The sequence below is a fragment of the Hypanus sabinus genome, chromosome 1 (genome assembly GCF_030144855.1).
Source record: "Hypanus sabinus isolate sHypSab1 chromosome 1, sHypSab1.hap1, whole genome shotgun sequence".
NCBI lineage: Eukaryota > Metazoa > Chordata > Chondrichthyes > Myliobatiformes > Dasyatidae > Hypanus > Hypanus sabinus.
The window spans coordinates 190177862-190194278 of record NC_082706.1 but is presented as its reverse complement, the minus strand read 5'-3'; the positions used below and the strand labels follow the sequence as shown (position 1 = coordinate 190194278).

At 38.1% G+C, this 16417-nt stretch overlaps 1 protein-coding gene across 2 annotated transcripts in view; it reads left to right on the top strand.

The window, feature by feature from the left end:
• LOC132401655 (lethal(3)malignant brain tumor-like protein 4) overlaps window positions 1-13951 on the top strand; it is a 380142-nt gene extending 366191 nt beyond the window's left edge. The window contains exon 22 of one of the 2 annotated variants that reach the window (XM_059983770.1): window positions 8678-13951. In XM_059983770.1, the coding sequence (XP_059839753.1) occupies window positions 8678-8812 (135 nt within the window). In that variant the 3' untranslated portion in view covers window positions 8813-13951. The remainder of the gene's footprint in view (window positions 1-8677) is intronic. The other variant, XM_059983710.1, reaches the window with a different exon arrangement.
• Window positions 13952-16417: the final 2466 nt, after the last annotated feature.

The window sequence follows — 16417 nt, the reverse complement described above, 5'->3', positions numbered from 1 at the left end:
ATTCTTATAAAACTGTGTATTAATTCCCACTAGTTATCCACAAAGAAATTCACCAAGTGTGTGCTGCCTCGTCCTTTCAATCAACTGTAAATGAACGAAATCAGTGCAGACACCTGGTGCAGATGATGGACTGCCTTCATATAATGCTTTCAAAGATTGCATCCTCCAAATCTTCCTTTTCATTATAACATTCAAGATGATTATCAATACATTCAAATCTTTCATAGTCCCTAACTTGTTGAAATAGTGAAGTTGCTTCATTTTGATTCCTGGCCATTTCTGGCATCTTCAAGCCTGAGTGTTTGAATGTTTGAAACCACGATTGTCTTACTGCTTGTAACTCGCCAACCATCAGGAACACAAACACAAACAAGTGAAGCTGTTTAAAAACTGCTCTAAAACGGCCACAAAAGTGCACACAACCGATACTAATTAGAAACTGGCAACAGTTCCTGTCCCAATTAAGCAGCACAGTCTCCCAAATAAATGAAGGGAACCTGGCTATTTTCTCAATTAATTTTTGTTCTTTTAAGAGTTGGCCCAAGCAAGTGGCTGCCCCAATTAACCGGAATCCATTGTATTAGAAAATTGTGTCAGAAACTAGGGTACCTGCAAAATGAATTCCAGTTACTTATCTCACTGATTGAGAAAAGGAAAACCTCCTATCTAAATCTTCTTTGACTGGGACACAGATCTCCATGATGGAATTTTGAATTCCAAAAACCTTTAAGCAATGGCTATGTTCGGTGTCATAATTATATTTGAATAATTCAGAGTGCATCATTTTTTAAGCTTACTTAAGTAATTGTGGAAATATAACAATTATAATCAGTGAGACCAGAGACAGCAGAAGTAAAACAAATGTGTGGAAGTAACATGAGAATGTATGAATCCCGAGTACAATTCAGAATCACAGAATCTAATTTATTTATGAGCACATTATTCATACAAATTTGTAGACAGTAAAAGATTTTCTGCAGGATAGATTTATTTTGTGAGCTTAGATGTGGCAACAGATTGATCATTTGGCAGACAGAATTATCTCTTCCAAATGCCAAAGATAGAGTTTCCAAAACTCATCAATTTAGAGCTTTTTTTCCCTCTCTACCTAAAATATAACCTTACACTAGTTAAGACAGCCAAAATAGTGAGCAACTGTTCCCAACCTTTTTTTTTATGCCATGAACTCCTACCATTAACCAAGGGGTCTGCAGAGCCCAAGCTGGGAACCTCTTGTCTAAAGGATGTTGAGGAACATTATTCCATGTAATTACTGGGGAACCCTTAAGGTATTTTCCCTGATGGGGAACATAAAATCATTTTTCAGTTAACAGATTATAATCCATTCATAATGAGTGTCACTGCACCTACTTTACACAATATGGTACGGTGACATTAAAAAATCACTACAGGAAGTTAAAACAGCCATTAACGGATTTGTAACGTCCCAGTATCAGTCCCTTTACTGAGATAACCAATGTCATTCGTGAAGATGTTGCAGTAAGCCCTCAGGTCAGCAAGCTAAGGCAGAAAGCTGAATATAGATCCTTATTCCTTGTTTCGGTCCTGCTAGAAATGCACATGTGATTATTTGTCAGTTATTATAGCTTCAGTGGCAAATTATCCTCCATTAATTACCATAAAATTGTACACAAAAATAATTGCAATTTAAGCCTATATAAGATGTACAGGGAAGATTGATGAACAATAGAAGGGGGAGATTATGTCCTATTTAATTACTATTTAAAATTCATTAATAAAAATATTGCAACAATGCATTTTTATGACACTTTTGTATGTTTTTCTATTCCTTGTGTACATATAAAATATGCATTGTTGTATGTAATTATTATTTTCCTGAATTATATATTTGACTTTAATGCTGTTCAAACAATTGAGTCTGTTCGTTAATATTTGCATTGATGTCAACTGAAGTCCCAATCAAGAATCATTTTAATGTTCAGGTTAATTACCAAACAATAAGCTTAAAGGATAAAAAAGATAATTAAATTCCTTTTGTACTGTGTAAATGATTGATTTAATTACAAGTACTTCTGAAATTTGTTCCCATTAGAATACACTCAGAAAAATATGCTACGGCTGGCAGGAAAATTATAATAAAATTCTGACAAATGACTGATAGTTCCCACCTGTGACAAAGACAAGAAAATGTGAATGGTGGAGAAAAATATGTTAAGTAGCTCCCCAATATTAGCTGGGGTCTAATCATTGTAAGAAGTAGAAATGAACAAAATTTGAGAGAACTTTATTAACAGTACATAGCAAGCCTAACAAATGTGGATATAGCTTCAAGTTCTACATCTCGGCATATAAATCAGAGAGAAGCTTTATAGTCATGATCATAATTTAATTAGCATTGTTCTGAAAAAAGACAAAGCTATGAGTAATGTAAAGTAAGTCAAAAGAAGTTTTATAATTCCATAAAGAGCAAGAGGATGACAGAATAATTATGAAATGAGTTGGCTGTATCCAAGGATACACATTGTATCGAAAGAACAGGCAGAGGACTGGGATGGCTCTGTTGGCAAATAATGAAATCAAATCCTTAGAATGTGACATGGGATCTGGAGATGTAAAATCTTTGTGGGTAGTTAAGAAACTACAAAGGTAAAAAGCTGCTGATGGGAGTTTAAGTACGGAGCTCCAAACAATAGTCAGGACGTGGGGTACAAATTACAATGGGCGATAGTCACGGGGGAGTTTCAATATGCAGTAGGTTAGAAAAATCAAGTTTGTTTTGGATCCAAACAGACAAAATTTGTAGAATGCCTACAAGGTGGCCATTCAGAACAGCTTATAATTGAGACCACTAGGGAAAAGGCAATTCTGGATTGGATTGTGTGTAAGCCAGATTTGATAAGTGAGCTTAAGGTAAAGGAACCCTTAGGAAGCAATGATGATAGAATTCACCCTGCAGTTTGAGAGGGTATATTTAAAGCAAAGGTTAATAGGCTCTTGATAAGTAATGGTGTCAAGGGCTACGGGGAGAGGTTAGCAGAATGGGGTTGAGAGTGATTGTAAATCAGCCATGGCAGAGCAGACTGGATGGGCTGAGTGGCCTATTTCTGCTCATATGGCTCTGTTAGGGATCAAAAAGGTGTTCTTTATGGAGGTAGAGGACATGAGCAGGATTCTTATTGAATATCTTCTGACTGTCTTCAAAAAGCGGGCAGGAGTCAATGCTGATACTACAGTTAAATCAGTCATGTGTAAAATTTTGGATGTGATACATTTATTGAGGAAACGCCAAGTAGAGGCTTTTCTGGAGTTTCCAATTAGTGGCCTCATATGACTAAATTAATTTTAACTTAGTTGTATATGGTGACATATATGTACGAGGGGTGATTGATAAGTTTGTGGCCTAAGGTAGAAGGAATCAATTTTAGAAAACCTAGCATATTTGTTTTTCAGCATAGTTCCTTCCTACATTTACACACTTAGTCCAGTGGTCGTGGAGCATACGGATCCCTTCTTTGTAGAAGGGAACCACAGCATGGGTGATTGATAAGTTCATGGCCTAAGGTAGACGTTATTAACAAACGTTCTGCATTATCACTCAAAGAGTTGACCTGCATGTGCATGTAACGAGAGCATCTTGGACCTCCAGGTGGTCCACTGCAGGGGTGATTGATAAGTTTGTGGCCTAAGGTAGAAGGCGATGATTTATACAGCTCTCGTTACTTGCACGTGCAGCTCAACACTTTGAGTGAAAATGCAGAAAGTTTGAATTTAATAACTCATCTCCTTCTACCTTAGGCCACGAATTTATCAATCACCCCTGCTGTTGACCACTGCTGGAGGTCCAAGACACCGACTTCTACAAAGAAGGGATCCTTATGCTCCACGACCGCTGGACTAGGTGTATAAATGTAGGAAAAATAAATGTGCTAGGTTTTCTAAAATTGACTCCTTCTACCTTAGACCACGAACTTATCAATCCCCCCTTGTACTTTAATAATAAAAGTTAAAAGCAAAGATAGCGTACAGTCAGACTGTCAGGAAGGACAGGCAGATGATAGGACAAAATTGCAGCCAGCAGGGTGAGTATCAGTGCATTAGGGATGCAGAATCAAATAGGGTAGCAAATGCAGAACTCAAAGTGTAATATCTCAATGAACAGGGTATAAGAAATAAGATGGATGATCTTGTTGCACTTTTACAAATTGTTGGGTATGATGCTGTGGCTATCTCTGAATTGTTGCTGAAGGATGGTTGTAGTTGGAAGCTGAATGTCCAAGGTTATACATTGTATTGGAGGGATAGGAAGATAGGCAGAGGGGGTGGCATGGCTCTGCTGGTAAAAAAAATAGCATCAAATCATTAAGAAGGTGTGGCATAAGATCAGAAGAATCCTTGCAGGTTGAGTTTAGAAACTACAAGGGTAAAAGGACACTGCTGGCAGTTATATACAGGCCTCCAAACAGAAGGTGCAGAATAGATGTATCCTCATATGGCAAAATAGTACATCTGTGGCTGACGAGGGAAGCCAAAACAACTAAAAGAATCATTAGGAGGGAAAAGATAGCAAACAATAGCAAGGTGAGATAGAAAAAGCTTTTTCAAGTACATAAAAAATAAAAGAGAAATGAGAGTGGATATAGGATCACTAGAAAATGAGGCCTGAGAAATAATAATGGGAGACAAGGAGATGGCAGAGAAACTAAATGAGTATTTATGAGTCGATCATCTTAAAGAATATCATCTAAACATCGAAATGAGTCGGCCATCTGGGCCATCAAGCTTGCTCCGCCACGGATGATCTGGCTGTGGACTCATCTCCACCTACCACCCCATAACCCTTAATTCCCCTACTATGCAAAAATCTATCCAACCTTATCTTAAGTATAGTTACTGAGATAGCCTCCACTGCTTCATCGGGCAGAGGATTCCACAGATTCACCACTCTCTGGGCAAAGCAGTTCCTCCTCATCTCTGTCCTAAATCTGCTCCCCCAAATCGTGAGACTTTGGCCACTAGTTTTAGTTCCGCCTACCGGTGGAAGCAACTTTCCTGCCTCTATTTTATCTATCCCTTTCATAATTTTATATGTTTCTATCATATCTCCTCTCATTTTTCTGAATTCCAGCAAGTACAGTCCCAGGTGTCTTAATCTCTCCTCATAATCTCACCCCCTTATCTCTGGGATTAACCTGGTGAACCTCCTCTGCATCACCTCCAAAGCCAGTAAATCCTTCCTCAAGTAAGGCAACCAGAATTGCGTGTAGTACTCCAGGAATGGCCTCACCAGTACCGTGTACAGTTGCAGCATAGCCTCCCTGCTCTTGAATTCAATCCCTCTAGCAATGAAGGCCAACATTCCATTTGCCTTCTTGATAGCCTGCTGCACCTGCAAACCAACCTTTTGTGATTCATGCACAAGCACTCCCAACTCCCTCTGCAGAGCAGCATGCTGCATTTCTTATCATTTAAATAATAATGTACTGCTTCAATTTTCCTTCCAAAGTGCATGACCTCGCATTTACCAACAATGTATTCCATCTGCCAGACCTTGGCCCACTTACTTAACTTGTCTATATCTTTCTGCAGACTCTCTGTATCTTATGCAGTTTGTTTTTCCACCTAATTTAGCATCATCAGCAAACTTAGATACATTACACTGGATCCCCTCTTCCAGACCGTTAATGTATATCGTGAACAGTTGCTGGCCCAGCACCGACCCCTGTGGTACACCGCTCACCACTGATTGTCACCCAGAGTCACACCCACGTATCCCAACTCTCTGCTTTCTATTAATTAACCAATCCTCTATCCATGCTAATATGTCACCCTCAACTCTATGTATCCTTATCTTATGGATAAGGGTTATGTGGCACTTTATCAAATGCCTTCTGGAAATCCAAGAAAATAACGTCCATCTGTTCCCCTATATCCACTGTGCTCATTATATCCTCAAAGAATTCCAGTAAGTTTGTCAAACGGGACCTGCCTTTGCTGAATCCATGCTGCATCTGCCTGATGGATCCATTTCTTTCCAGGTGCCGCGTTATTTCTTCTTTAATGATGGCTTCAAGCATTTTCCGAACTACAGATGCTAAACTAACTGGCCTATAGTTACCTGCCTTTTGCCTACATTTTTTTTTTTGAACAGTGGCATGACATTTACCATCTTCTAATCCACTGGGAGCTGCCCAGAGTCCAGAGAATTTTGGTAAATTATCACCAAAGCCTCTACTATAACTTTTGCCATTTCTTTCAGTACCCTGGAATACATTCCATCAGGACCAGGGGACTTATCTGTCTTTAGATCCACAAGTTTGCTCAGCGCTACCTCTTTAGTGATAGCTATTGTACCAAGGTCCTCACCTCCCATCACATCCATAATATCTCTTGTTGGTATGTTAGACATGTCCTCCACCGTGAAGGACATAATAGTCATTTAAAACCATTTCCCCATTACCCTATATCAATTCCTCCTTCTCATCCTCCAAGGGACCTACGATCACTTTAGCCACCCTTTTCTGCTTTATATAATTATAAAAACTCTTTCTATCCATTTTTATATCTTGTGCTAGTTTATTTTCATAATCTACTTTCCCTTCCTTTATTGCTCGCTTAGTGAACCTTTGTTATTTTTTAAAGTTTTCCCAATCGTCCAGTTACCCACTACTCTTGGTGACTTTGTATGCACCAATTTTTAGTCTGATGCCTTCTTTTATTTCCTTAGTCATCCAAGGCTGGCCCTCCCCACCTTTACTGTCCTTACTTTTAACTAGAATATACGTTTGTTGAGTACCGTGAAAAATCTCTTTGGAAGTCTTCCACTGGTCCTCAACCATCCCACCATATAGCCTGTTCCCAGTCTACAATCCCCAAATCCGCCTCATCCCATTGTAGTCTCCATTGTGTAGGAATTTAAGAGCCCGTGGTATTACAGGAAAGTTACTGGCATGGTTAGAGCATTGAGTGATTGATAGGAAGCAACGAGTGGGAATAAAAGGATCCTTTTCTGCTTGGCTGCCAGTGACTAGTGGTGTTCCACAGGGGTTGGTGTTGGGATTGCTTCTTTTTATGCTCTATATCAATGATTTAGATGATGGAATAGATGGCTTTGTAGCCAAGTTTGCAGGTGACATGAAGATTGGTGGAGTGGCAGGTCGCATTGAGGACACAAAAAGGCTGCAAAAGGACTTATACAGATTAGGAGAATGGGCAATAAAGTGGCAAATGAAATACAATATTGGAAAATGCATGGCTATTCTTTTTGGTAAAATAAATAAATGTGCAGACTATTTTATAAATAGGGTTAAAATTCAAAAATCTGAGATGCAAAGAGACTTGGGATTCCTTATACAGAATATCCTAAAGGTTAACTCGCAGGTTGAATCAGTGATGAGGAAGGCATTCATTTCAAGAGGTCTAGATTATAAGAGCAGGGATGTGATGCTGAGGCTTAAAAATGCACCAGTGAGGCCTCACCATGAGTATTGTGAACAGTTTTGAGCTCCTTATCTAAGAATAGATGAGTTGGCATTGGAGAGGGTCCAGAAAAGATTCACAGGATGATCCTGGGAGTGAAAGGGTTATCATATGAGGAATTTTTGATGGCTCTGGGCCTGTACTCACTGTAATTTAGAAGGATGAGGGGGGACTCATTAAAACCTTTCAAATGTTAAAAGGTCTAGACAGAATAGATATGGAAAGGATGTTTTCCATGGTGGGGGAGTCTAGGACAAGAGGGTACAGACTCAGGATAGAGGGATACAGAGAAAATTCTTTAGCTAGCGGGTGGTGAATTTGTGGAGTCTGTTACCACAGACAGCTGTGGAGGCCAGGTAGTTGGGTGCATCTAATACAGAGATTGATAGGTTCTTGATTGGCCACGGTATCAAAGCTTATGGGGAGAAGGCCAAGGGAGTGGGGCTCAGGAAGGGGAGAAAAAAGGATATACCATGATTGGATGGTGGAGCAGACTCAATGGGCCAAATGGCCTAATTCTGCTCCTGTGTCTTATGGTCTTATTTAGGTGGTATATTCAACAGAATGCCAAATCCTGCTCTTAGGTGTGCAATTCCACACGATCCTTTCTTCGTATTCATTAGCTAAGAAAGGAGTCAAGGTAAGATTTGTTCAGTGGTCTCTGCTTCTACAGATTCAACTTTCAACCAACATTCACTCCTTAAACCATCCCTTGCTGATGAAGTTGTACGATCACATGTCTTTCCAGATCTTGGATACCTAAAAACAGTAGTGAAAAAGTTTTGCACTGCAGCTGTATATTTCATTGAGACAGAAGTTACATATATTACTGCAATCTACAAAATCTGTCCTACTTATTAGAACCAACAAGTTGCTGCATGAACTGCTAATGGCAAAACTCAATTTTTGTGGCATAGATGCTTTTATTGGTACCATGACTTTGCCAATATTCCTAAGGCTGATGACCATATTCAGATTTGTTCCCAAAAACTCTGAAAGTGGGCAGTAGTTTTCTGCCACCTTCAGTAGCACAATGTAGTCTACTGTCTATTGTAACTCCCACCTAAAGAAAACAAACTTTTTTGAATATGAGTCCTCAACTTGTATACAGTGTATGTATTGGGGCAATGAGATTATTCAAGCTGATAATAAATTTCCACCTATTTGGAGCTGGTGAATTAAATGTTGATTTACCAACAAATTTTGTTCTGTTTTACAGCAGATTGATGGAGAAGCATTCCTGTTGCTGACACAGATGGATATAATTAAGATCATGAGCATCAAATTAGGCCCAGCCCTGAAGATTTACAATTCCATTTTAATGTTTAAGAATTCGGAAGATGACTTGCAATAGGTATTGAGGATTTCAAAGGACAGTTGCTGAATGATGTTATCTTTATGATAATTAAAAAGTAATCTCTAGTTATGAAGGCACATAAAACTGTAGATCATTTTATCAGCAAGAGTAACAGGGTACACAAAGATATTATGGGTTATTGTTGAATTAAAGAAATATTACTTATAAATAGTTGTTCAGAAATTAAGATGAAGTCAATAAATTGTGCATTAATGGGAGATGATCCAGTTGGAAGTTGTATGTATGTGGTGGACATGTAAAACATTTTCCATGTTTTTGAGAGCAAATCATAATTTTACAACATAAAAAGCAAAAGTATATTACTGCCTGTGAGATGACATGGTTTAAATACAACATGATACATGCACTTTAACAAAGTTACCCTGGACTTGGAGTACAACAAGAGATGATTATAAACAAGAGCACAATTAATCACATTGAAACAAACAAAAATATCACATCAGTCATATTTGCAAACATATCTTTTAACTGTCTTATGCCGTATAGATAGTGAAATATCTTCCAAACATAGCTAGTCATTTACGACTCCAACCTTTAACTCATTTGACTGCTTCAACTGAACAACTATATAGCAAAAGGTCCTCCCTACTAACGGTAGCCATATGATGCCAGCCTATCTATTCACTCTGATCTTGACACTTCAACAAAAGGAACTGGAGGCAGTAATGCTAGCAAAGTTCTTGTATCCATTCCATATTTATTGCTGCAAAACAAACTAGGCCACTCTCTACCATACATACCTAATTTTCACATCAAGAATGCAAATGAATTTGGTATAAGCCAAAATATATCAGGATGCAATTTTGTCCACCTGGCCTGACAGAATAATTCATGCACTAGTTTCCTTTAATCATGCATTGTGCTGTTTGTTTGATAATTATCATTAATAAAGGTTATAGTTTGTATCTTCCCATTACTTGCAATTCAATAGGGAAACCAATAGTGCCGAGACTCCAACTGAGTTCATGAATTATGAAACTACTGTTTTCTAATACTGTATGTCGCAAATCCTTTTTGTTTTCACACTTTCAGAACATATTCTTGAGGCATTTCTGTGGTATTGAAAATTTACTCCTGAAGGGACAAAGTGCATTGTTGTTATCGGTAATGTGCTCTTAATAGGCCTTGAGCTCAGTAATAAATTAGTGTTTCTTTAGAAGAACATTTGTGTTTTGAAGTATTGAAATCCAACTGCATTGAGGTGTTGCCTGCTTTTACATTGTGGTTGTATTTTGATTTGTATTCTCAATTTGTGGAGCAGTACAGTTCTGTATATAATGTTTTACTGTAGTGATGTTTTCCTTACTTATATTTCCAGAGCTCTTAATCATTCCAAAATACTATTCTTTATCTTTGAGATATTTTTTCAAAAGTAATATATACAATATCTATAATGGGTAGGGCATGTTCATTCTCAAAACAAATGGTTGATTATAATCCACAAAGTATCTTGTCAGGATGGAATCATTCTTTTTAAATTACAGAGTCAGAATACAATATGATGTATATTAAAGTCTGGTGTCATTTGGGAGGTACAGTGGATGGGGAGGTGAATGTGTTCTATACCAAGAAGCAGTGCTACACTATTTTTCCTTTAACCAGCCTCAGTTTTTCTTTTCTGTATAGCTTATGATGTAGAACACATTCCACATGGTTATTGTGTTTGTTCAAATTATCCAGATGTGTACAAGACTTAAAATGTATGCAAGAAAAAACTTAATGGGTATATTTGATTTTATATCTTTTCAAACTACAGCATTTGGAATTAAAAAAATTAGACCAGTTTTAACAGTTACCTCTATTTTTGTGGTAAACCTACTTTTTCGTTTATTTTTAAAACCAAATTAAAAATGGATGTAGCTCTGCAAGAGTTTTGTAACTCTTGAGTTAAAGAGTACTGTAAGTTAGTTCCTTGTCTCGGCATCATCTAAATCTCAAATTTGTCTGACAATTTGTGCCTTGTCATTTCATGTGGAAGTTGGTAACTAAAGAAACAATCTATACAAATCAGGGCAATTTGAAAGAATTCTGACCTTTTAGAAATATCAGGAAATAAGGGTATAAATATACTGAAAAAGATTTGGCTAAAACATTAGATAAATTAACAAAATGCTGGTTATTTCTGAAATTTACATGTATGGAGTTTTTTTTATAGACAGTGACAGAGCACATCTTTTATAATATTTATATGATTTAGGATCATTGCTGCGACAGCCTAAGAATTCTTATATGGCAATATCGCCAGCAACTACAAAATGCCCTTTGTATTGGTCCTGACATTGGAGGCTTCAATAGAACAAAACCTTATTGGCTTCAGCTGTTCAAAGGAGGTGGAAAAATAGCATGAATGCTTTTTATACTGTGACCGTGTAATATTGTCATTATTATTGAATTTCCCTCTCAGTGAACAAAGCCATAAAATTTAATTCATTCTCCTACTAAATCCAAAACACCTGTTCATCAAGCTTGCTATATTTGTTTGATAGTGTCTGTTATTTACATGTTAAAAATCGTTATTTAAAAAAAACTAACTTGTGCAGGGAATGTTTAAAAATAATCTTTTATTCTGGCATGCTGTATTTTACCTCCAATTGCATTTTTTAACTGTGATAATTTGAAAGTAAGCTTGCATTTAAAAATAAAGTGCTGTTAAGATTAAACTTACTGGAATTCTATAGACTCCATTCCATGATGTGTTAGTTTTAACCTGTCATCTAATACACATAATAATCTTGGTGAAACATTACATGATGTGTCCACCTTCACAATTTTGAATCGTTTTTTTAAGATCTTGGCCATGAATTTTCACAGAGAGAACAATCTATGATTTCAAGGAGATACCAGTGGAAAATGCCATTAGATTTTGTTGCTTCTGAGATTCTACAGAGACTAAACAAAATCATACAAAAGGTGGATGCAGTTCAGGCACTCTGATGACAATGAATATTACTGAAGCTCAAGTCACCTTTTTGTACCCAATCACATGTCTATCCTTTGTATAGTTATTCCTCCAAGAGACATGGCTATTTTTAATGGCTAATTGATCTTGAATTAAGACAGTTAAGAGTCAATAAATTGGATTTTTCTTCAAGGTCAATATGAACCAGTTGTATTTTTTTGCTCATTCTGAAGTTTCATGATTCCAGGTACTGACACATTTTTCCAAACTGCATCAGTTTAAAATTGTCATGATGAGGGATCAAATTTTGTTAGGATCAGTACTGGCTACCCAGGGAGTACAATCTGACATATAAGAACAAGCTCCAAAACTATTATTAAATTCAAAGACAAACAGACATATACACATTTATTTCTACAAAAAGCAGAATAATCTCCCCTCTCACGCAACTTTTAATAATTGTTCTTTCTTATCAGTCTTCAGCACTTTTGATGCTATTCATTACAATAGTATGGAGTGTTGGTTACTATACAATGACTTTTTTTATATTTTCTGACATGAATAAAATTGACCTATAGACATCTGCAAAAATAGAGCCCATTTATTATCTTCAGATGGCCTGCAGTCAATGCCTCAGGATGCAGGTCCTATTGTCTGATGGAGTGACCTCACTGAAACCTATCATATGCCAAAAGGCCTTGATGGAGTGGACGTGGAGAGGATGTTTCCTATGGTGGGGAAGTCTAAGACCAGAGGAATCAGCCTCAGAATAGAGGGGCATCCTTTTAGAATGGCATGAGGAGGAATTTCTTTAGCCAGAGAATGGTGAATCTGTGGAATGCATTACCACAGGTGGCTATGGAGGCCAAGTCATTGGGTATTTTTAGGCAGAGGTTAATAGATTCTTGATTAGTCAGGGCATGAAAGGATATAGGAAGAAGGCAGGAGATTGAGGCTAAGAGGGAGAATGGATCAGCCATAATGAAATGTCAAAACAGACTTGATGGGCCAAATAGTCTAATTCTGCTCCTATATCTTATGGTTTTACCAATATTTAAACTTGGCTGAAGCCAGAGTCCTACCAAATTAAGATAACTCAGAGAGGCTGCAAGCTAAAATAATGAGGCTTGGAGTGTTTGGGGGACACGGTTGCAAAGCAAGGGTTATTTGAGGAGGAGGATGGTGTTTGGCTTCAGGTAGGAGAAATTTAGTAACCGAACACCAACAAGGTAATGTGAAGGCAAAAGAACATTGTTGTGATTTGGAGTAAGATTACACAGATTTTAAAGGGATGGAAAGTTTATTGGCCACAGTGATTAAAGAGGATGAGTCCAAACAGAGAGAATGGTAAATTATCCACATTAGAGCCACTTAATATAAGAAGCATTGATTGGCGAATCAGTTGAGTAAACGGTTATAAATGGGATTTAATTGAGAGCTATAATGGAGATGAATACAGTAAAGGGAACAAGATTGAGAACTAAATATTCCCAATAGGGCACCATGTGAAAAGACAGGAAATTGGAAAAATGATTTCAATAAATGATGTAAGTGCAATCGCAAGGATGAGTTGACTATGAAGTAGAATCAAACCTGGATGGAAGTTATCAATAATGAGAGACAGCAGTAAGTGTAGTTACATGTCTCAGAAATGTAGCTGCACCTTTGGACAGATATATTAATCTAAAATAGTGGTGTTCACTTACATTCAAAACTTATTAAATAATGAAGAAATCTGTGCCCATGTCAAAGAAAACATTATGGCCTCAGTAATGTGTGCTACACTGATATTACACAATAAAACCTACCACAAAACAGAATCCAACAAATTCCTCATCAACTTCTTTGCATCAAAACATCCAATATCAACTTTGTGACTGTTGGAGCCATGTATCTGTTCTCTATCTGTATTGTATTCTGTGTTGCATGTTCAGCGTGGCAGTTAGTCACATGAGTGGGGGTGTGGTAAAAGCAAAGAATTTAGTTTTGTTTTCATGCTTTGTCTTTAGTTTGCTTAGAGTTAGAGATGGAGACAGCTGGGTATGATATATTTTGGTTGACCACTTAATTTCACTTAATTATGCTTAACTTTGCCAAAAATTTGTGTTTACCTACATTGAAAGTTTATGTACATTTAATACATTAAGATTGTTTATTTTGTTATATCACTAGTTTTAGTTTCATTAGTTTTATTGCTTCAAGATTGTTTGTTTTGCTAGCTGATTAATAAAGAATCAAACATATTCTTTGACTTTGAACATTATTATTCAATTGGAACAGAAGGCACGTCTTACAGGATTAACTCCCTGTTCTCCATCTCTAACAGCGGTGTTGGTTTATTCGAGTACCCTTTATGTACATATTGGTTACCATCATTCATCAAATACTTAGCTGAAGTGGAGCATTTTTTAATTTGCACCTTTCAGAAGCCACTGATTGCCTCACAGTTGTCAATACAACTCCCTAATTTAAACCTCTCAGAGGCAAGCATGAATGAACTTGATAGTGCTGAAGAATCCACACAACGTAGTTACAAGCTATTTGTCTGACCTTTTGCACTCTTTCCACCCACCATAAGTTCTTCATGTCATGTACTTAAAGAATTGTTTATTTCCCTTGAGGCAGGATGGAAGTCCAATCTAAGAATGCCTTGCAAACACAAGAGGTTCTCCAGATGCTGGAAATCCAGAGCAAATGCTGGAGGAACTCAGAAGGCTAGGCAGCATCTGTGGAAATGAGTAAACAGTAGATGTTTTGGGCTGAGACCCTTTATCAGGACTAGAAAGTAAGGGGGGAGATGCCAGAATAAAAAAAAAGTAGGATGGCGAAGTTAGAAGGTGATAAGTGTAGTCAGGTGGGTGGGAAAGGCTGGAGAAGAGGGAATTTGATAGGAGAGGAGAGTGGACCATAGGAGAACGAGAAGAAGCAGGGGCAGAAGGGGGAGGTAATAGGCAGTTGGGGAGAAGAGCTGAGACCAGAATGGTGAACAGAAGAGGGAAGGGGGAGGAGGAAAAAATTACCTGAAGGAGAAATTGTTGTTCATGCCACCAGGTTGGAGGCTACCTAGACAAAATATGAGGTATTGCTCTTCCACCCTGAGAGTGGCAAAAGAGGATGCCATGGACTCTCCACTTCCTGCTCAGATTGCTCCCTCCACATTTCTTTTGTCCATTTATTCCTGCCCACTTATCTCTCTCCTGGCACATATCCTTGCAAGTGACAGAAATGTTACACTTGCCTATTCACCTCCTCTCATGCCTCTATTCTAGGCCCAAATCAGTCCTTCCAGGTGAGGCAACATTTCACCTGCGAATCTGTTGTATCATCCATTGTATCCATTGTTCCCGATGTGGTGAGACTTCATATTCAATCTAGAACGTCAGGGGTTCCCAACCTGGGGTCCACAAACCCCTTACTAAATGGTAATGGTCTATGGCAGGGGTCAGCAACCTTTACCACTGAAAGAGCCACTTGGACCCGTTTCCCACAGAAAAGAAAACACTGGGAGCCGCAAAACCCGTTTGACATTTAAAATGAAATAACACTGCATACAACGTTTTGTTTTGCCTTTATGCTATGTATAAACAAACTATAATGTGTTGCATTTATGAAATTGATGAACTCCTGCAGAGAAAACGAAATTACATTTCTGCATGCAACAAAAACATGTTGACCTCCGAAAAAAAGACGTTGGGTTGAAGGTTACTTTTAAGTAAAATACTCAACGTCTATTTGAGTCCTTCTTGTATTTATGAAAAACGCCAAACTTAAATTTGCCGCCAGCAGCAAACCAAAAATAACGTCAGCCAGCTGTCAACCTGAAAAATAAAAGGACTATTTCACTGAACAATGAAAGCATATGAATATACGTAAAATAATAGGCAATTAAAATATTTATCATCCTTGTTCAGGTTGACTCACACCTGACAATGCAGTCGTATTCAGTAGGGATGGATCGATGCTTAGGGGAGTGACCAGGAAGGATAATGTGTTTTTTTCCTCTCTGAACTCACAGAAGCGTTTCCCAAACGATGTTTGCATTGCGATGATTGCCCAATGTAAATACTCCGAATTTATCATGTCGTGACCTTTTTTGAACTCTCTCAAATTGGGGAAGTGAGACAATGTGCCTTTCTGTAAATCTCTGGCAAGCAACGTCAACTTGCGCTCGAATGCCAAAACATCCTCCAACATGTGCAGGGCTGTACGTCCTTACCCCGTTGAAGAGCTGTGTTCAGGTGCGCTGTTATGTCTGCCATGAAGTGTAGCTTTTCCAGCCACTCTGGCTGTTCCAGCTCAGGAAAGGTGAGCCCTTTGCTGCCCAGGAAAGTTTTCACTTCTTCCAGACACGCGACAAAGCGTTTCAGCACCTCCCCTCTTGACAGCCAGCGAGAAAAACACGTTGTAGCGGTTGCTACACGCAGTCAGTAAACTGCAGTCAAAGATAGCTTTATTCGAACTAAACAGCCTTGCTTTTAAGCCTCCCTCAACCCGCCCCCTATGGGCGCGGATGCTGCAAAAGACACGTACTCACAAACCCCCGTAGGCTATCTCCCTTAGCCTGAACGCTGGCTAATTGTGAGCCGGTTCAGATGTGTCAGGAAATGGGTCGCCACAAAGTCTTATTTAGATTGTACAAGATCACCATAATCTTCAAATTTAGATTTACATTTCAAAAACTA